This window comes from Xylocopa sonorina, chromosome 7 (genome assembly GCF_050948175.1).
Source record: "Xylocopa sonorina isolate GNS202 chromosome 7, iyXylSono1_principal, whole genome shotgun sequence".
Classification (NCBI taxonomy): Eukaryota; Metazoa; Arthropoda; class Insecta; order Hymenoptera; family Apidae; genus Xylocopa; species Xylocopa sonorina.
The window spans coordinates 1,751,729-1,775,042 of record NC_135199.1 but is presented as its reverse complement, the minus strand read 5'-3'; the positions used below and the strand labels follow the sequence as shown (position 1 = coordinate 1,775,042).

At 37.8% G+C, this 23,314-nt stretch overlaps 2 protein-coding genes across 3 annotated transcripts in view; one reads left to right on the top strand and one right to left on the bottom strand.

The window, feature by feature from the left end:
• LOC143425249 (neurotrimin) overlaps positions 1-15,021 on the top strand; it is a 162,324-nt gene extending 147,303 nt beyond the window's left edge. Inside the window, exons 4-10 of the mRNA XM_076897896.1 lie at positions 3,516-3,674; positions 6,246-6,374; positions 6,647-6,784; positions 10,471-10,620; positions 11,255-11,302; positions 14,413-14,478; positions 14,606-15,021. Of these exons, the coding sequence (XP_076754011.1) occupies positions 3,516-3,674; positions 6,246-6,374; positions 6,647-6,784; positions 10,471-10,620; positions 11,255-11,302; positions 14,413-14,478; positions 14,606-14,772 (857 nt within the window). The 3' untranslated portion in view covers positions 14,773-15,021. The remainder of the gene's footprint in view (positions 1-3,515; positions 3,675-6,245; positions 6,375-6,646; positions 6,785-10,470; positions 10,621-11,254; positions 11,303-14,412; positions 14,479-14,605) is intronic.
• The window catches only part of LOC143425253 (chymotrypsin inhibitor), a 156,268-nt gene extending 132,954 nt beyond the window's left edge, over positions 1-23,314 (bottom strand). Inside the window, exons 1-3 of one of the 2 annotated variants that reach the window (XM_076897910.1) lie at positions 23,170-23,314; positions 22,858-22,961; positions 22,461-22,575 (exon numbers count right to left, since the gene is read on the bottom strand). In XM_076897910.1, the coding sequence (XP_076754025.1) occupies positions 22,495-22,575; positions 22,858-22,961; positions 23,170-23,299 (315 nt within the window). In that variant the 5' untranslated portion in view covers positions 23,300-23,314 and the 3' untranslated portion in view covers positions 22,461-22,494. Of the gene's footprint in view, positions 1-22,460; positions 22,576-22,808; positions 22,962-23,169 lie in introns of those variants that run through there. The other variant, XM_076897911.1, reaches the window with a different exon arrangement.

The following is a 23,314-nucleotide window of genomic DNA, read 5'->3' as shown; positions in this document are numbered from 1 at the left end:
TATCCAACTCCCGGAGAAGGTAATGAGCCCGAGAAGGCGAACGGTGGAAAAAGTCGGGTTGGCTTTAATGGGAATTGCCGAATCGAAAGTTTTTAGGCGTACGGTATTCGGTGCACATGAGGATATTGGACAAATCCCTCGATTTAACAACATTTGATGAACATAATTATTGAAGACAAATAGAAGCTTTCCGAGTACAACACTGATATAACTGTAAATGTTAAATGCATACTATTGTTGTAATTAGTGATTGAATTTAATTTGTGCAACAACCCAAAGTGCAACAAGATATCTTATACGAAGCTAATTAAATGCCCAGCTCCTTATCATCCCATTTGATTTCTCTCCGTTTCCTTGTCGAAACTGACTCAGAACATGCTTGCTTTGACATTTGAACTGCTTTACGATCGCAGGTTATTTTACCCCAGAACTCTAGCTGCAACCATTAGTCACCGGAGAAAGAGAGGCAAAAAAGCCGGAAGAAATAAATAAAAACGAACCGGTCGTCCAAACCCTACTTGAAAACCCCGTCCGTCTGCTAACTGGCTGAGCAGGTATATGAAAACGAGCCGGCATGCGAGTTCTCGGTCTCGAAAATGCACTCCCTGTCTCTATCGTGTACCGGAAGTCGACCGGGGTGCGTCCGCAGTTTAAAGAGTCATCCTGGCGGACAGGAGAAGCCGGCGGAGGCTCGATTAAAAGCGTTGGATTTTAATTGTTCCAACTCGGGCTTCCTAGCCGTGGGACATCGCGGAGTGGATTCGTTACGATTTTATTTTTGTCGATGCGATGCGCTCCATCCTCGTCGACTCCCGTTTACGTCCCTACACTTTATTGCGCGGATCGTAGCTCTCTTTGCGCACGCAAACACGGTTCCTCGTCGCGCCCGCCGCCCCCCCCCCCCCCCCCCCCTCCTTGTCCGCTCCGCCGGTTTGCCGCTGCGCGACCGTGCCGTCCATTTAAACAAGCGCGCATACGATACAGCAGAATTTATGGGCGAACAAGATATACTTAACCGTAGTGGACGGCGTCGAATGTAACTCGGGGGACGTTATTGTTGCGTTAAGTGTTACGACAAACGGTGAAACTCGCTCCGCAAGCGGAATGCGAATGAGAGAAGGATAGATTTATTGCCTCGGAACGCAGGGATGCAGGTACGCGGCAGCGTACAGTGTATACGCGAACACGAATTTCCGGCCGCGGAATGTAGCACCGATTGATTCCTTCGTTTGTCATTTCACGGCCGCCGCTGTTTCGGTTTTGCGCGACAGCTACGATACTTGATGAGAGACTTATGACGTTTCGGTGTTACCGTGCGGTGTTCCGTGGCAATGAACTGATGCTCGCGTGTACTTTCGACTAATAATAGAGTGGCGTTACCGCGCGGTATTGGGCGATAATAAAGTGGCGTTAGCGTGTGGGACAGATAATAGAGTGGACGCTCGAACAAGTAGTACGAGACTGTAATAAACCGGGCGGTTTTAGGTGAAATGAAATGGCCACGATTTTATCGCGTTCAGTCAATTTTTCTAATTTCTCGTTCACCTTCTGCTTCACGTTTTTTGGAGAGAATTACCGGTAATATTTGTTGTTTGGTATTATATGTTGTTTGCACTGGCCGATGCAAGCAGTACGAAGCGCGACGATAGCAGAACCAGATGTTCATTTTCTAAACTGATTTATATTAATTTTTTGGGGCTATAAACTTTTAGTTTATATTTTCAGCAATTATAAACTAATTTATAACGTTTACATCAAAACATACATCTATTTAAAAAGATCTACTTCGCAGTAAATTGAAAGATTTTATTAAACGCAAAATATAAATAATATAGATATACACAGTTCGCAAATAAAATTTTCTTGTAGACATTAATCTTTTCCTCAAGATGTCTGCTTGTTTGAAACAAATACGAAAGAAGAACACAATTCACACATAAATATCTGTTCTTTGTTGTTTATAGAAGCATGCATGTTCAGATTTCACTGTGTACGAAGCGACATGACCTATTACGATGTCGAATGCCATATGAGGTTGGTACGATATAGAAATATGTAAATGTGGAGAGCTTCATTTTTCTTGCATGATCCAACTTGATACGCCAACAAATACGCTCGCGACACTTGTTTGTCTAATGTTTGCCCTACAAACATCGATGAAAACTCCATATATTGTAGTTTAAACGTAATCACGCAATTTGAGCGGTAATTTTTAATAATATTTTTTTAGCAACTTTGACAATTTACTTTTATTAGATATTTTTATATTTAATTACATGTTATGATTTTTAGATCCATTGGAATATAGAGGGTGCAAATTTTAAATGAAATTTGTTAAGATTCCTTACAGGTACAAATGACAAAAAAATAGCAGTCTTCTGTTTTAAATTGCATGCCCTGTTTCTACTAGTTATATATAAATTCGATGTACAATATCGATTATTATAAATAACGAGGCTACTAAAATATTCTACATATACTTAGATGGAAAAATTGATTTTATTTACAACGGTAGATGCGTTATTCTGTACAGCGATACATCGCACGTATCGTGACATCGTATCGTGTCGCAGATCATCCGAAGGCAAATGTAGACTGAAAACAGATTGAAGTTGACCCTGTTGTAAAAAGTAGCGTTGTAAAATTTCGAAATAGATTGACAGGAACTGTACCTACAAAGATATCATACACCGTTTTATTTCTAATATCTTCGTTGAACACAGGTGCGGATATGTGATTATTTAAAATTACGAGAGCGGAATCTCGGCGTGAAATTATGCAGAATAATTTATAACCGCATGAAATTAAGATAGCGATGCTAATAAATCAAAAGTACTTTGTAAAATGAAATTACCAGTCCCGCGACAATAGGAACTTTCATGGTATTAGAGAGATTTTGTTCGTTTAGCGTGACAAGTCGTCGACTGTAGTGCCGTGCAGTGTACACCGATACATATTTCGAAATGTACATTAATTCTGAGTCGGAAAAATCTAACCTAAGTGATTTGTAATGAATTCACTCTCTAATTCCCTTTCTAAGACGTACGTAATCTCGAAGGAATATGCACGTATCTGCGTGAATAGCACGAATATTCGCTTGACGAACGTGTAAGGAAGAGTCACGAAATAATTTTATACCCGTCAAGTTTTTCTGCTTATTTCAGGATGCCTAGGAATCCTTCCGAGATACCTTATCTTTGTTCCTCTCGCTATTTTCAGCATAACGTGCACTTGAAAAACGACACGTTCGATTTGATTCGATACATGAGAATTCGAATGATTAACGTATATAAGAAAAATATGTATAATCGTAGAGAAATGAATCTCTTGCATTTACGATAAGGACTATCGTAAATGCAATAGTTGTTGCAATATTCGATTCTTTAAATATTCGACTCTTAATATAAGTATTGTTGTTGAAAATAATAGATATTTTCTGTGTGCAATAAATTACTTATTAAAAATGATTATTTCATTTCTTAGGAAATAAATTGATATTTCATTTTATTTTCTAGTTCCTCCCAATATCTTGGATTACCCAACGAGCACCGACATGGTGGTGCCCGAAGGCAGCAATGTGTCTTTGCACTGTGCAGCGACGGGATCACCGAAACCTAGCATCACCTGGCGACGCGAGGATGGCCAGTTTATACTTCTGGGTAACGGGATGAAAAGTCAGTGTAATCCTTATCAAATTTTATAGTCCCACCCGATAGCTCGTAGCATAATATATACATATATCCTCTCTCGAAAAATCCCCATGTTATTTTAACAACTTTATCAAAACCGTCGAATGGCTACCGCTAGTAAAATATTTTCAAAAAATACTATAGTTACGATTGTTCTAACATTTATTCAGTGTTAGAAGGTGAGTTTAGACACTCCATTGCACGAGTTTCTTTCGTACTGTTCTAGGGGGCACGTCTCTCCAGTACTTCGAATTATAATTCGCGTGTGTCTACTGTACGCGATTGTCGATAACAATTAAAATTAATTTTCTTCGTTAATTCAATGATACGTTTACGAAGATAAGAGTCGAGAGTGGCGAGGCGATAACCGGGCCTTGTAGTCCTCGGGGAGCGCAAATACGGGGCGTTCGAGTAAGGCCAGTAGGTTAGAGGCTGGTGATACGTTTGTATAGACGGGGAAGATCTACGGTATTTGCATTGAAATTGGCAAACACCGGTACGATGCGCGCAGTGCGTACTGACAGTCTCGCGTGGCTAGCTGCCTTTTGCGGCTCGGTACAATGAAGCTTGAATAGGTTATGACAGCTGTTTGTTTATTCAAACACGGCCACTGTATCAGTGCTGTAAGGATAATTTCATTATTTGCCTTGTATATTTGTTGTTATCAACGCGTGGTTCTAGGATTCTTCTCCGATCGTAGACTTTTATTCGAATCTCTCATCGATCTACTACTTGTCGTAGCAATTGAGGGACATGGACTGGGAAAGTTTGAGTCTTCTAGCCTTTCCGTTTTTATACCCGGTTGCAGTCTGTCGAGCGTGATATAGAGGGGCGAGTGCCATCACTCAACATAATACAATACATGTAATAGAAAAAATAAAACTAACCTTTAGATTTCGAACTGTTTTCTCAACTTAATTGAAACATCTAAACCCGTAGTTACTCGTCAGATTTCGTGTGGTTTTCGTTCTTTCGTATTTGACATCGTTCAGTTTGTTAGTCGGACGCAAATATTCCAGCAGATTTAATTGTGGTTAACGGACGGATGTGGAGACTGCCTCGACTACCAGATAAGTAAACTAAATTCGCCGTCCCGTGTTGAAGGAACACCAAAACTGTGTTACCGCAGCGTTGTCTGGTTTCTGTAAATTTCCGTTTCGGCTTTGAACCAATCTCGACCGTGGGACTGAAAAATTTCATTTCGCGTACGCGAGCAATAGATTCGTAATTCTTTTTTCGGTTCCATAATTACAAATTGTGCTCTCACTGTACGGAGAAAATATTTATATAATATGTTGTAACAAGAAATAGAAGAAATATCAGCGTGTATACTGTTTAATCGGAAAATATATTATTACACTTAAAGTAAACGTGTGCCGATGTCGAACGAAGTCGAAACAATTTCATTGTCCAGATAATTGGCTCGCGCATGTACGTCACGTTTACCAAGAAATATATCTATATACGTACAATCCATATTCATATGATAAATCAGTCTTGATTAACATCCTCGAGAGCACATTTAAATTGTAATTAACTTTGCTTGTACAATATGTAAACTAATACGGAAAAGAATTTGTTTTCATAACGAATTAATTAATGAAATCGGACTGCGATGTGTGAGGTATTGCAGCAATCTGTACGTTTTAAATATTTATAGAAATTTCTTCTTATTTGCGATGTCGAGATAAATTTATTTCTAAAACTTACTTTATACACGATCAAATTAGAAACGGAATCAAAAGTAATAATAATAATAAGGAACGTCGTGCGATCCCTGTACGATTACTATTACTAAGGAGGATATTCATTGGAATTTGAAGTAAAGCAATCTCTTCGATGATCTTAAATTAAATTGTACAGTTTGAATTTTGAATAAGCAAGATCTTGTTCTGTTTCCGATTTTTGTCACTTTCAGTGACGTTCAATCAAAAAAATTTGACGCGTTATACGTCGCTTATGACGTTGCTTATGCTTAGCGATACGCGATGCAGACATCATGTAGAGTATCATGGAACACAAAAAAGTATATTATCGCGTAAGATAAGAATTAAAAGATGCAGCGGATAAGTTTAAGCTAAAACTGTAAAATATTTGATGTTAAAAATTCTGTTAAAACTGTACCGTAAATTCGTGGACACAGCTATCGGTTTTGATTACTTCCGAAATCAAATTATAGGAGAGAATTTCGACACAGTTTTCACCGTATTCCAGATAGTTCCAGTTGCCAGGAAATACTGTCGCTGAAAAAGTTGTTCGAGCCCATTTCAAAACCTTCATGCTCGTGCAACAAACTGTCTGTCTGCAAGTGTAACTTCACTGAAACTTGTGAAGAAAGATAATAAAAAAAAAAAGAAAAAAAAGAGAACGGAAAGTACATACGAGGAGCTTCGACAAGCAATACCACGGTTATGCGCACGTGACATCCACCCGAATCGAAAATGCGCTCGATGCAAACATTAATTTGAACTAGAAGTTGGTCAATTTCCTCGAAAATGCGTTCCTCGTTTCGTAAAGACTGGCAAGTCTTAATGATCATTGACATTTGTTTGACAGACATGAGCGTCGACGGAGCAAATTTTAACATCACCAAAGTGAACCGATTGCACATGGGTTCCTATCTTTGTATCGCATCCAACGGCGTGCCACCGTCGGTCAGTAAAAGGATTATGCTGATTGTTCAGTGTGAGTACAGAAAATCTATTTTTTAAATTATTTCATTGCGTTATTTAATATCGTATGTGATCCAAATAAATAATAGAAGTGAAGCGTACGCGTGAATGAGCGAAGTCTCGAAATTTCTCTCGGTAGCGAAATTTTCTATCGAAAGCTGTTAAGTCCCTTTTACCGTGCGCTCGAAAACACCACGCGGCGAGAATAAAACGCGGAAGCTAAGCGAAGATGGGAAAGGTAAACGTTTATTTATGCAGCGAGAAAATTTGTTTTTCTTCTTCTAGTCCCGCCTATGATTTCGGTGCAGGATCAATTAGTGGGCGCCGTGGTGGGTCAACAGTTGACTTTGCAGTGCCAATCGGAGGCTTATCCGAAATCCATTAATTATTGGACAAGGGATAAGGACGAGATAGTACCGCAAGGTAAGTTGAAACAATATCCCGCTGTTTTTCCGTCGCGTACGCAGTAATTATGCAAAACTTGTGAAAACCTGGAAAGCTCAATTGCTTGTATGCTCGAGAATTAACGGAAAACCTACCACGAAATAGGCAGACATGTAATAAGTATCGTACAGTCCACTAAAAGGACAACGTGCACTCACTCGGGCGTGCGTTAATTCCTAATTCTACGATCAAATACATTCCCTCGTAGTCTTCGTTGGCAAAGTCTGACCATCTCGAACCGTAATTACCCGGCCGCGTGTACCATTCTCGCGCGCAGCACATTTCGAACGGAGAAAAGTAACCGGTCGTAACGAGCCCTTTGAATAACGAACGCGTAAACACGCGTGCAGCGGAGGAAGCGCGAGTATAAACGTTCCGCTCCGCTTTATGCCCGGCCTATAAAAGGCAGCTTTAGTGCTTCCCATCGATCCGCCCCGCCGTTCCTTTCAGATCCTCGTAGTTTCCTCGTATCACGACCTCTGCTCGCCGGTGGTTCGCGTCAAACACATTTTGACATACGTTACGGTTACGTCGAAACGGGGCCATCTTCCGGCTGCGGACCCCTTTTTCAATTGCCAATTCCACGGAGGAATTGGTAACTCCATCGATTTTCGAATCGGCAACTTCACTTTTCCTCTGTTGAGCCATTTTTCCCAATTTTCAGGGAATCTCGAGCGTTATCTGCCGCGCGCGGTATACGGGTTGCAAGTCTGTCGCAGGGATAATGAAAATTTATTTATCTTATCCTTTCCTGAAAAATAATTTACAAGAATCGAGATACTCATAATATTTCAATTATAAGCGAATTATCATACACATTCATTCGTTTAATCGGCAGATTTGTTAGATTAGTTTAGGTTAGGTTTAAAAATAGCAAAAATCGAAAATTAATTCGCCACGTGACAGCGGCCTGGATTCTCATATTATATTCACTAACAATTATTACGGAACACCATAATATATTTGAACGCGGTGTTCCATTTACAATATTTCGCATACTATATGAGACACCGACGTTTCCTTGTTTCCTACTACAATATCCCCGGTATTAGTACCTCATTCATTTCAACGGAATTACTTTCGAGCATGTAACGAAGCTGCAAAAATTCATTCTACACGTGTCAGATGAATTCTCTTGGACATTTCTCCGTTAAAGTTCTTATGTACATACACCGTATACGTAGTACGTGGCATAAGTTTCTGATCAGGAAAATTTCCTCTATCCACCTGTGACCTATCACCTATGTATCAGAACCTGATTATCGATTAGACCGTTGATCGGAAAAGCGAATCAACCGCCTAACGCGTTTATCCGTTTAATACATCGCGCGCGTGGCCAAATGTTTCGTCAGATTTACCTTTCAATCGGTTATGCGAACAAAATTAGCTCTTGAATAATGCATGGGAATTGAAGTGGGACGTTAATGTAAGGTATAACACGATTTTATCTGGTATTTATGAGAAGAGCCGACGATACGTGTATGTATACACCTTGTGTACAGACCGAAACGATGGGCTCTGCCTTCTCTCCTCCCGTTATTACATCGCCAGACTCGTTGATATTTACATCTGTATCGAACGCGATAACAGTACATATACGTACAATGAGAATTTTTATCCTACAACCGGGGTTAGAACGAAATTTCCGGATGCCTGTTTCAAGGACACACTTGTTGCATGATTTGACCAATTAGTTGAAATTGAAAGCGAAAGGTGGTTTCTAGAGAATCTTAATCGTTCACCAAAGCTGCGAATTCGAATTCGAATTAAGAAACTTGTTGTTCGAAACATCATACGTACACCGACTAAGGCTTTCGTTCGTTTAACATCGTTTCGAAATGAAATTTACGAAACAAGCTTCCAACCCTTAATATGTTCGTTTACACGTAAATGGCATAGAACGAGCAACTATGGGTAGTTTCGAGAAGAATATAATGAAAATAGAAATAATAATGTATCGTTGCTTAGCGCTCGTCGATTACATTTACTCTCGGAAAAAAGAACAATCGGACGTTCTCCGCGCGCGCGTTTGCTCAAGCATGTCGTTCATACCGCGATTCAAGAATTCGACCGCCCGATACCGGTAAATATCAAATTTATTCAACAGCCGGACCTCGACGGCGAAATTCGTTTTTATCGATTCGAGGCTGATTTAGAGAACATTCCTGGCACCCATTCACCCGGCATTCCTACTTTCCTTTCATTATTTCGCTTTGCATCCACGTAGCTCTCCTACTCGCGGAAGATGGCTACCATCGTTCGATAGAAATTCGAATCTTGCCAACCGTGGAACGGAAACGCGGCTGAATGGTGTAGATCTAAACAGAAATCACGTTAACTTAGACCGGTGTGCGGCGAATACCAAAATAGGCCAGATATCGGGAACAAGCCCGGCCCATCTTTCAAACTGATTGAACTATTGTGACGTCCGTTCGAAAGACGCCTGAAATTTCGACGCTCGTGTCGCACGCGGCACACTCGTAAGTCGACGAATAAAGGACTGTTACACGATTTACCGTTTCATCATATTCCTTGCATCACAACGTACCCTTAATAGAAGCAAAAATGAATCTTGTGTTAAGAAACAGAATCCTGGATATAAACAGTGTAGGAAACCTATCGATTCGAGCGGGCCGCCAACTGCTTATAACTAATACTATCTAAGGGCCTGAAAGAAAAACACGCACAGGCTCTTTCATAGTCGTCATTTTTCTTAAGCGAGAGGACCGCAGATTTTCTCTCGAGTGTGCCCCTCACTGTTCGCTCGGTAACTCTCCTACCGTTAAGAAGAAGTTTTATTTCACGCACCCATTCTCAATCGTTTTTTTTCTCAAAAATCCGTCTCTGTCTCGTCACGATTCAGGCATTTTTCCCTCTATTCGCGAATATTATAGATTCGACTATATTATATTTAACATAACAGACGAGATCGTTTACTGTGCATGCGCTCTGCTCAGATTACTACGTTATTTGAAATTATTTCAGTTGCTTTCGAAGGTATCACTTTACTCATATTTAGCCTACACTGAAAATACGCCTATCCGAAGCTCGAAACATTTCGATACAACTTTCTCTTCGAAAGAAATTAATATTATTTTATTCAAATATTAATCACATTTACTAATTGTAAAATAAATATTATAATACTTATATATATATATATATATATATATATATATATATATATATATATATATATATATATATATATATATATATATATATATATATATATATATATATATATATATATATATATATATATATATACCTCGCCATTGATTATTTCTCATATTTCGAGCAGTTTAATAATTATTGTTTTACTTTATTCCATGTGCCCAACAATCTAAATATTCAAAGTTTGTGAAATGTTGCATACGATTCGTATGAATGTCAACATTGCGGGGAATATTTTTCATTAAAATGTAATAAAACGTTGCACGGTGTATTGTAACGACTTCATTGGATACGTAACGCGCGTAACAAATTTTAAAAGTCAATTTCCCCGAACATCTGCTACGAATAAAACGTATCGACCCGTTTCTGTTTAGCTTCAATCGTAAATATCGCCTCGTTCGAACATACCTCTGATATATAATAATAATAATAATAATAATAATAATAATTTCCGAATGAATTAATGCAATTATTATGGTTTGCTTCAGGAGGAAAATACGAGCCCATACTGTTAGACAACGCGTACAAGGTTCACATGAAGTTGACAATAAATTCCGTCAGCCCATCAGATTTCGGATCGTACAAGTGCGTCTCCAGAAATTCATTAGGTGACACTGATGGCACCATCAATGTTTATCGTAAGTAATCTCAAACACATTGAATATATTAGTACCAAACGAGCGCTATTTATATACTTCGAAGCAAATGACGTGCAAGATCATAGTATCGATGCTTCTAGCGCTAGTAAAATAGTACTTTCAAACCAGGGTATTGGTAAAATTGTAACTTTTCGTATTTTCATTAATTTAATCGTTCTCTCTTGTGTTTCATATGAAAAAGCTTCACGGAGAAGTAATTTATTTCATTGTCAGTCTCCCGTTGTCTCCCTTTACAACGGCTCTACTTGTATTGCACTTTCTGTCTATGTTTGCTTAAAATATTTGCACGCACAACTTTAAAGTCGCAATACGAAGAGTAACAGAAAGTTAGTGCCTTTGAAAGTTAGAACTTACGTAAACAGCCACCGAAGTTCGAATGTCAAGTTAAAAATAAACTCGTTCGATCCCATATTCTGGGTTAGTTGTACTTTAACAGTTTCCATACTGTTTCTAAAAATGTTTACGGACTTGGCAGTTTATTGTCCTCCATTTATCCGTTTAAGTTCGTATTATTGCCAAAGTTTATTTTATTTTCCAATTAATCGAATAACAAACAATCTAATTTAATCAAATTTTATGGGTGTGTGTATATATATATATATATATATTTCAGCCATAACGTCGAGTTCGAACTCCAACGGCAGTAACACAAAATACAAAGGTAAGTTCTTACCTACATACATGCTAAAAATATACCTAAACTAAATAGATATCAAATATAAAATAAAAACAATTCAATTTCGTTCGTTGAAGGAAATTCTATTTGAGATGATTGTATTGAATTTAATGTATCGATGTATATATACGTATGTATATTTGACGAGAGTCTGTAAAAAAATATTGATCTTTTAATTAGAAGTTACTACAGTTTAGTTTGATAGCATTGATACTTTTATGGTCACTAGAAAGTAATTTATCAAATTACCGAATTTGCTTTGATTAGCTCTGATTGAACACTGTGAGTTTTTGAGCGTGCCTATGAGTTATTGTTCGAGCCTGAACGATACTTTGCTCGACTATTCGACTTTGTTTTCTATCTATCATCTCTTTTACGCATGGTTATCGCGTATTCCACACATTTCTTTTTACCAAAATAAAATTTCAATTGCCAATTAACGATGCTACAATCCAGCTATTATTATTTCGATCACTATTCCCCTTTTTCCATCAGTCCCAACAAATCTAAATCGTTCTTTGCTACCCAGTTTATTTGTTTACTTAATATTTTGTTTATCCTCGATCTACGGCCCAGAAATCGGGCACACGTTTAGCCCACGTTATTGCCCGCTATGTGTCGAGTAGTACTTTCCAAATGATGCAGCGTAACCTACTCGTGATTAAATAACGGGTCGCTGATTAATTAGATCGAGTGTCTAGTTTCTGCGTGCCAATCCACTCTGCGGATATTCTCTGAAATCGCAACTCTCCACAAACGCTAGACACGAGTCCTTCCCTTTCACCAACCTGTCACATCAAAGCTTGTTTAGCCCTTGAGACGAACTTTGTGCGTAGCTTCCGAGAAAAAAAAGAGGGAACAGGTGTGCACAATCCCGCCGTGTCAGTGTTTGTAAAGCTGCATTTAATGAGAATTCGACTACAGAATGCTAGCATTAGATGTGATATCGTCTTCATTTTTCTGACTAACAAGAAATATTCGACTTAATTGTATTTTCATGATTTTTCAATTATTTTCTGCTTTGTAGTTATATATTTAATTCGCTAACATATGTATGTCATATGCGGAATCAAATGTCGACGAGGCCGATGTTTTCCCGCGAGAAATTCACAAAGCACACAGAACTCGACTGCTTAAAATCTTGGGAAACCGAGGACAGTCGCGGGCTCGACGTGTTCACGGCGCTCGTTTTTCAAGTCGAGACGGAACTATTTCTGTGTGAAATCGTGAATGAATAGGAACCGCCGTGTCAGATTTACAAACCCACCATCTCATTTGCTTTCGACAGACAGCTGGGTTGCGAAAAAGACGTACAAAAGTCGATAGTATCCGTTTCAGAGAGGCTGGACGTTTAGAAGAACGCCTCTATAAAAAGCCACGGTTGAATGCCATTTCGAACTTACACCTTGTTCATCAAACTCTATTCCCTCCGAGCGAAGCGCCGCGCTTTTGCTAAACTCTTAACTCTGTCTTTAGTAGTTTTAAATGAGCGAAAAGTTTTTCGGAGAACCTGTATTTTTATTAACATTATTTTTAACGCTCCACCACACGCGAATTAAACAGTTTTACGCGCTCCATGTCAGAGTCACAAATTAAATTTCTTCTTAATTAAAATTTTCAAACTTTCAACATTTTCGTTAAGTTGTTAAATTGTTTAAATCTATAATAAGTATTTTTAGAAATTATTCCTAGGATTCACATTGTAATAGACATTTTTACGTCTATCTTCTCTTCAGCTGTATCATCTGATGTATCTATTATGTTGTATCTTTACATCTATTATCTTCTTCCCCCCTTTGAAACGATTCGACGTTGGTACAAGGCTTCTTGTCATTTATAGGTACCACATTTACAGTTTTTTCAATGAACAATGGACGGATTTCTACATTTTCATAACCTTTACACGGTTTCATGAACGATTCATGATCCAGACTACTTACTTGTGATTTTTCAAATTTAGGCTTACAAATTTTTTATGTAGAATAAGAAGAAGAATGAACGATATATTGACGTTGTCCCTTAACCAAAATTATCATTCACTCTTCTGTATTATGGCCAATTCTAATGAATTGTACGAATGGTACATCCTATTCTAATGAAGAATCGACGATTTATTATTGGTCGAGCGTGCAGCCATATTTGCGTGTGCACTCAAAGGTCGGAAATCGATATATGCAAAATATTTCGATGCTAACAGATTGAGAGAGGCGACGTTGCGTATGACGGAAGATTTATAGAGCCATTTCGTACCATAGGTCAACTTTATTGAACTATGTCGACTCTTCTGCATACGAATTTAGAGCAAATACGCCACGGGATTTAGAGCAAATATAGTAGTATTATCAACAAACAAAATTGCAAGAGCACAATCAGGCATCGTCGTCGTTCACCAGTTAAATATTGGAAAGCGTAAGCCTCTCGCGCTCTGCGAAGATAACGCCATGAACGAATCGATTCGAACGTAACGATTCTACGTAACGATAGATACCAATATGATATTTCCTTTTTTTTCCTCGTAAAAATAGCGAAGAACAAGGATGGTTTTGAGCATCCTCGCGGAAGATAATTGGGCGAATGAAGTTACTCCATCGTAAGATATAGGTAGAGAGAAACCCGTCAATTTTCACTGAAACGATACGACGACTATTTACATTATTTTCTCTCATCGTCCCCCAAGCAGCCTGCGCTTATACCTTGTCCTCATTACTCGAGAAAATACAATTTTCACGGAGACCAATGTCGTTAGGTATGAACTCCGATGGAACGTCCGATCGGTTTTCGCGGCGAAAAAGCGGACTTTATCATTTTCATCCGTATTTAACGTCACCTCTGCTTCGCTCTCTTGGCTCGACTAAAAGAGATGCCTTCTTGTCTTTTTTTCTTTTTCCTTTTTATCCTCTTGTATTAACGTCTGCAAAACTTTCGATGACGAAAACAATAGCTCCGGGACAAATTGGCATTTTTATTTTAAACCCTCTCGCATGTAAGCACTTGCTTTCATTTGTAATTGCGTAACATTATATAATATAATATAATTGCGAAACGTTTTAAATAAAATAATACGTTATAGATAACGAATAGTACTTTTATTGCAGGAAAGCTGAGGCATAATTTGGGGAACGACATTTTCGAAGGAAATCAGGATATGTTGAAAGAAAGAGGCAAGTGTAGCATTGTAACGCTGGCTTATCATAAGAAAATCTGAATAAATCAATTGAATGTGATATTGACATGTATTATATATGTATATTATGTATCCTGGTAAGAATGTAACAATACCCATTGCAGATCTGAAATTACGGGGCCGTAAAGAAGCCAACGGAAACGAGGGCGATGATTACGACGATTCCGGCGCGGCGTCGAACAGGAATTCTTTCACCTTGGTCCTCCTTCTGGTCACATTCACCGTTTACCTTCACCATCATCCGCAGTTAAGAACGCTGCATCCGGCTTGAAAATCGGCCAGCAACGTGCCAGCACATCGTCAGATACTTCTTTCGATCGCGCCTCATCGTAAATTCGTAAATCCGCTTAGAAATCTATCGCTCAGGGACTCCATTCCAAGGATAAAGAAATCATGAACCGCGCTGGCACCAGTCACACTGTATTATAATACCGCCATTATAATTACCGTTACTATTCCGTAACGAAATCGGTTGCCGCCATGTAAGTAACCGCGTAGATTAAGACCCAGGGACGATAATTATTTATCACGAAGTAGCAAACATTCTGTGGCTAGAATGGTAAATAATCGTATATATATCTGGAGCTAGTCAATATCATATTTAATTGATAACTTTCATGTAGCTGTTTGCATTCCTTTCGCGCGACGCTATGTATGCGTGCGTTCAGATTCGTGTTTGTTTGTTCCCCTCGTAATTTTCAATCCAAGCTTGGAAATCGTCGCTTACTATGTCATTCGCTTACCATATTTCGTTAACATTTCTATTACAAAATTAATTAAAAAGGTGTGTAATGTATTTTCAGCGACATACATCGCTATTGGTTTACGAATTCTTTATTTTTTGCGATTATATAGAGTAACTGTGCTGTGTTTAGTTTTTTCTCAAAAGTGCAGACAGGTGTTACAAAGACGATCGAAGATAATAATAATAATAATGAGGATGATGATAATAATAATAATAATAACAATAATAATAATAATAATAATAATAATAATAATAATAATAATAATAATAATAATAATAATAATAATAATAATAATAATAGTAACAATAATAATAATAATAATAATAATAATAATAATAATAATAATAATAATAATAATAATGTCAAGTCTATACAAGGGTATTACAGATTTTCTCGCAGAGCAGATTTTCTTCATCGAAAGCGTCCGCAGCAAGTGCTTACGTTCCATTACTTGCAAACTTTTTATCAGAGTTTTAAAGAAATCTTACTCACTTTCGTTTCTGCGAATATATCCATTCACGTGTACAGCGTGACGTTTTTCCGTGTACAGGGAACGCTTCGTAAGCGATACGTACCAATAGCCTCCATTGAAGCCTCCACTGACACGTATGTATTTTTACCGAGGACAATGTTTACCAATCGATGTCTATCGATACGCGTCCCACTGTATATACGTATACATCCCACATATATGAGTATGCATAAAAAATGTGTAATGCGGCCCATGTATTTATATAGAGTATCGTGTATGTATATATGATATAATAACTATACATAGTAACGTTAGATATGTAATAGGATAGTATCATCCAAAGACTGAGAGCATCGTTTCAATGCTCTTGAACTGCATTATATTATAGATGACGACGTATGATTAAAACTGAATACATACACCCCGGGGGCCATGGAGATCATGGATCGATGGAATTGTTCTGTTACATTGCGTAAAACTGAACATTTTTATTTCGTCGAATCGAAGAAAACTCCAAACCAAAGCCGTACTATTAAACTATGTAATACGAGATGCGTATAAAATACTACGATGCAATTTTGAATTTCGGATTTCAATGCGTGTTGAATTTTTATAATTATCTATCAGGAACGATGTAGGAGTACTCGGGTAACGAGGTACCATTAACTTTACTATATAGCCTATAAATGTAATACAAGTCAAGTGATGTAAATTGAAGAAGCATAAATTTAACGGAATATAACGTACTAAGATAGAGATTTTATTAAAGTGTACGGAAAAAGTCTGAGGCTTATAGGGTTTAGAGATAAATGAAATACATTGCGTTCTAACGTTAAGATTTATGAATACGCGATACGTTGCAATCTATTGCATTTGTTTTTTTCATTTTCCAGTTTTCCGAATGCAATAGGACGATGTCACGAATATTCTGCGAGAATTATAAAAAATTGAATCATTTTCGATGGAAATGTGACGAAATGGTTCACGAATAAGAACAATCTTTTCTTTTTTTAACTTTAATTGTATGCGAATTTCATAATACTTTTATCATAGAAAAGACGAAAAGATTTTGGGTTAGTGAATTAATATGGATGAAAGTGAACTTGCTGAGAAGATTACACTTTTCAGATCTACGTACCATTCAATGGTACCACACGTACAGTATATGCAAGTATCAAGGAATGTATGAGAGTATAAATTGGATAATGATAACTTTCACTCAAACATTGTTCTTATTTAAATGCTAGAAATCTTGTTGGAAAAGTCAATTATCATCTTCCTCTTGTCTTTAATATTACATTAATATACATACATACATACATTCGGTCTTTTATTCATTGATACACGTTTTTACTATCGTTTTTAAAGAACGTAAAAGAGAACAGTCACCTAATCATTCAGCTAAAAGCTTATTCATAAACATTCGTATTCGTACGACCGTTCATTTTTCATATCGAAAATAGGACACTGTTTAATGCTGCACGCAAAAACCGAAGCATTTCCGTCGAATTGAATTTCCCTGTCGCGAAACTAGTCTAAACGAAGGGACAATAGACACAGCGATCTCTTCTGTTACAACCCGTTTAATTACATCGCAGCGATCGCTACGATTAGATTAGAGACTTGTATTTTACACGATGCAAGCATACGTCTATTAAGCTGATAACCATCGAATAACTTATGTAACCGCTGTAATTTCCGTTCGTTCCGTTTGCATACTCGTAAATTGAAGCCAGCGAATTCAACAGGATAAAATATCATGCTATGAACAATTATGCGCAGAGTATGAGATAATTTTGTATCATCCGCATTGTAGATACCATTGTATGTTGAATCAATGTTGAATGATCGATACGGTTAAGGCCCATTGCGATGCGAGAATAAAGAGTGCGTACGAGTGCTTGAAAGCGAGACGTTTAGTTGTATACGTGAGCTGGAATTAAGTTTGACGATCGATGGAATAGAGACGTATAATGCAGTTTACATAGTGTACAGATACTGCACATCATCTCCTGCCTGTTAACTAGTGGCGTAACTATATATGCTCTTATAGTAAACGATATGGCACGCAAAATATTCGCGAATAAAAAATATATGCGACGTATACGTACTCGAAAGCGAATGTCAATCCCATCGTTTCGTAATAAATTGTTTGAAAATGGCTGCATACGTTATGGATTAAAAGAAGGACATTTGGCTTTTCGCGTGAAAACGAAAGGGAATGGTGGTATTAACGTTAGATACATAGTTTTATCGTTGCTTTTGCAAATATGGTTGCGCCATATACGTCGTGCTTCTGGCACGCAATTTAGTATTATCAGCACTATCGAGACCAGCAAATTGTCCATTGTCCATGTACACATGAAAATACAAATTTATCTCGTATCGTTGCCTTCGGTTCATTTCATTTTTACTGTCAACATCAATGTTTGGATAATTCAGAGATCCTCTTAGACCTCTAGATTGACCCTTTCAAAGTATTCAACTCTGAGACAACACTTTTGATACTAAGCTCTGAAAAAATACATGTCGACCTTTCACCTTCAAAATCTCTTCAGTTTGTGTAATAATCCAGAATTTATAATACAAATTCGATTATTTTATCTGCACAATAATTAAATATAAGTGCGTTTAATTGTGCGTACTTGGTTTCTTATAGTTTCTTAAGATTTTTTGCACCTGCTACTTACATTGTTTAACAGAAATACTGCAAGACAACTGGATTTCGTTTAAAGACAAACATTAAAATAATTTAAGATAGAAATATAACAGATACTGTTTCGATGAACTAGAGATTAATTTCTTAACTATTACCGAATGGACCATTCTTCAAAATTTAGAAATAAAGAAGGCGTCGGAACATGATTTAATCGACATTACACATTATTTTATGCATCTAAATATATTATACATTTATATAACGTTTTATTTTATAAAACTTTGAAAAAGTTTATATAAAAGTGTCCTAACTAACTTTGATAAACATATATAATAATAATTGCACAAAATTTCACAAAGTTACAGCACTGTGCTTTAATTATAAATTTGACAGGACTTTAGACTCAGGGCTTTAGAGCTGTAGAATTTTCTTAGTAAATGTTCCTCAGACAACATAGCGAATCATATAACACTTCGAAAAAGCATCAACGTAGCACGGTAATGTCCCCAAGTTCCGTAACGTACACACATTTCGTAACGTCACAGTTGTATCACTAAAACAGCACACGGTGCTGTGCCAGTGCCGTTGCCGTGTGCCAATGGCATTTATTCATAAATTTTATCAGCAGTGGCGTAGAGTGGCTTTGAATTTTTCCATCCAAATTATAAACAGGTATTAAAAATAACAAAACTAAACAGTTTATTTATTTTGATTCTAAAATAAATTAACATAAAGTAAAGATTTATAAACTAACTCGATGCAAGGATTGTTGGTTGTAAATGAGAATGTAACGTATATCCAGACACCACACGGATTCGCACGCCAGTGGCAGCGGGTGGAACGAATTCCATGGCAAAATTGTGCTAAGACAGCACTCCTATTCAGCACTCGTAACGTAGCATTGGGGCGACACTTGTGTCACGAAACTATCATAGCACCGCGATATGATACAGGGGCAACATCGCCATCGTCGCAATGACATTATCACCTCACCATAAACGCGCGTGGCAGTGGCGTAGGCTGATATTTACTGATGGGAAAGCTGTTTCCATAAAAATTATAAACGAATATTAAAAATGATTAAACTAGGCAATTCATTTATTTCGATTCGAAAATAGACACACTGACACGAAAGAAAGATATAAAAACTTCTTTTTATTATTTTCTATAAACTATAACTTAATACAGCGATTTTTTCAGAAAACTCGTTAATTACTTTATCGTAAAAATACATACACTTATTTTATAAATATTTTTTTCAACTCATCGTTAAAAATTCATGTAACAAAGGTATATTTTATATTTAATAATCCTTACAAACGATAAAACCATTTACCACAAGTGTTGCGTCCTTAATTTCTCCTCGCTTACTTGCTCGGATAGAATATCTCGGACGACTTTTTTGCTGGTAAATTTCAGACTCAGTTTATTTTACAAAATGTACATATATACGGAGGTTCGGAGTTCAGCAGTCAGCCAATCGGCGAGCTGCTTGATTCCGCGAGGGGGTGGTCGCTACCTTCCGGTGGGGGTAGGGCCACGGAGCACAACCGTTAGGGTAACCTATTCGAGGCTATTTGACCTAACGGGACCCGTGATTGGGATTTTTGGGTTTATGATACGTCAATAGCTATTGAAGAAAAACACGAAGAGGTAAACTAAGTTTTCTAGCAACCTTTTAATGCCTTAATCCCGGTTAAGAAGTTAATGAGAAAAAGTAATAAATAGAAATTGGGGCTCTTCAAAAACAACTAATAATATGCGACCGTAGCATAAACTTGGTTCGACCATATGTTTCGAGGACGGAACAACAAGAATATATGTACCAAAGGAAAACAAATAATTACGTTCAATATTTTCACCTGAAAATTGTGATACGCTAGTAAAGTAAACGTAACTTAATTAGTTCAACATTTTATAAGTAAATGTATCATTTATTACATTTCCTTAAACAATATGCTGCCATCGTATTTAATACTCTCTATTGGCATGAATTTTCCTGACGAATTGAAAAAATATATATGGCTCTCTCAGTAACTATAAATGTTGGCAAACAACTACCAAAACGTCTGTCAGTACTTGTATGCGGATAACTAAACTCTGTTGTATTTAATTTGTACGGAATAACAGGTGGTTCCCCATTAACAAATGTGACGCCTACGCCAATGCAGAAAAATTTTCTGAATGGAACGATCACACGCGTGTCACGCCGGTGCTGGCGCAGTATCATTCGCACGCGTACTACGCTGGTGACTAGAACGTGCTGCCACTGCGTGCCGGCATTTTAGCTAACGAATGCGGACGCAGATGTCTACGGATCTGCTGACACTCCTCGGAAGTGTCGCTACAGTGCCGGTATGGTGTCGCCACCATCTTATCTTGTGTTGTCCGGGTGTAGCTATGGAATAGAGGAGGAAAGAAGGAGGGAAAAGAGAGGGGAAAAACGTTTCGTCCTGGGCCTACTAGTGGACTCATCAGTAAGGCTACCTAGCAGGCCCTGCCTTAGACGCTGGGATATTAGGGACAGGTCAGAACTCCTATATATTGGAAAGGATAGGTTATCGAGTACTTTCAGGAAACTGTAGGCTGTGCTGTCCCTCTAGTGGCGATAGTCGAAAGGCCGCCACATCACTTCCTTGCCAGTGATGAACGATATCTGGCCCAGCGTCGTCGTTCTTCGTGATGTTCTCTCAAGTGCGACGATGTGTGTAGAACCTCGGATAATGGTTAATTATTGGGTCGTGTAATAACCGCTGTGCCATATGTGCTGCTCTTCGAACGCGGCAGGGCGCAGTGCTCAAGCCAAGGCGAAATAAGTCTCAAGCTAAACGGCGAGCGCGCTGTAAGAAACCTGCGCTGAGCAGTCGTATACTCTGCTATCCTAGGATGGTCCATAAGTAACCGACGAAGTGCGTCGTAATGATGCCGTAAGGTCCCCATGATCATCGAATGCGGCCGAACTTTAGCGAGATCGTCGTGGGCTCGGCGTTAAAGCGTGGCCACCCTAGGCGAGGGGTTACGATTTCGGCCTGCTGCGGAAGAACCCAAAGTCCATTGATGAAAGTACATCCTTCCAGATATCCTGGAGCGAGGCTTGTCGTCGTAGATCGAAATATGTTCGAATAGGCTGCTTCCATTGTCCTCCTGTGTTGTAGTAGGCTGCGTGTCCATATCACGTCGGGGTCACCAGTTTGGGAAACCTACGTGTGTGTGGTTGAATAATGCTCGGAAATATATATAACAAATAATTTATTATAACAAAGACAAAATCAAAGGTCGACACTAGGGATGCTCGGTACGCGACTCCAAGCTCACTCCAAGCTCACTAACCCTGAGGGCTCCTTTCCCTCACATTTTATCTGTTTTTCGCCCCCTCAACCATCGAAGACGAAGAGAAAGTTTGGAGTCAAACATATGTTTAATGTCTCCAGTCTCTTCGCTTCGAGGGTTAAGTGTTCTCTTCCGCCCTGCGCCACGGGGTGCAAAGGCGACTACGGTGGTCGCCACATTCATTTAAACGATCCCGATGGTAGGTTACACACTAATTTGAATCATTGTTCTATTCTGTGAATTGAATATTTCAGTTTATTGGGTATTTCGAACAGTAATACAATCATAAACCAAATAATCTATCCTCGTGATGACACCACGAACAGTTTTACACCCGTACCGATAATAGGAAAATAAATTAGGAACGTAGTTAATATATTATTATCTGACGTTCGTTGCTTCTCACTCCTATCACGTAGTTATCGTTCTACAGTACTCCCTTCTGCAGCTAATATCGTAGAAGTTGAATTACAGTATATAAAATAAAAATTTTGTTGCAAATTTAGTTTTAGAAAAACAACTTTAAAACTAAATAAATTATTGATCCTCTTTCTTCGAAGTAGATCGTGCCGGTGGATATTTTATATTATGGAAAAAGAGTGATAAAATAGATTCAATATGCGTGTGATTTAAGAACTTTTAATCAATTTTTTCTACACGAGAAAAACAAAGAATAATTCATCAGACAAGAAAGTAAAATACGTATAATCGATCTCTGAAATAATCGTAGAAGAGTAATGGTCCTTTATTAATCTTTCGTTGGTAAATAATATTTGCAGTGTACGATCAACATTTAGATCGTGGAATGCATTTTCCACGATTATTCCTGATCCAGCCGTCCGCGCACTGGCAGCTTGGCATGCATTGCTGGAACATAACATTATAGAACATACGACATATTATTATGTTTAATTAACAAGCAAGTATAGTTTAATATAATATCATTTTAATTTCACTTTGTTGCAGAAGCTCTAGTTAAGTGTAGTAGTTTTAATTAAAATTGGATATGGATTGGAATATAAATAGAATTGCGATTCGATGGAACTAGATGAACTTAAGATAAGTTACTTTAGATGTAATATTTAATTGTTTTATTTTACTGTAAAAGTTTCATTAACAAGGCAATTTTAATTGAATCTCAATACTAACCATAGTACAAATGGGATTGGGATTTTCACAAGATGGTGGACAAGCGGTACCGCAATCGTTCCAAACTTCATTTTTTGGGCAAGCCTCTACTCCTGCCATACTTGCTGTTTTTAATTTTTAAAAGTCATTAGAACGCTTAGAACTTTGTTTTCTAAATAAATAAATAAATAAATAAATAAATAAATCTCGCACACCTTCTTTTACAAGAAAACTACCAATACTTGTTAAGTACGCGATATGTTATTGAACAAGTGTAGAAAAAATGGACGCACTCGTATATATATTTTTCGTGAAACGTAGTTAGTTACTTACAGGTAGAGAAGATAGCCAGGATAGCGAGCAAGGCAAGAATAAAACGAGACATGTTGATTCTGTTTATTGTTCGTTGGATGGTACCTTTGAATCTGATGGAAATTTGGACTGTGGCTGCCTTTATATACATCGAAGACCCTGGTTT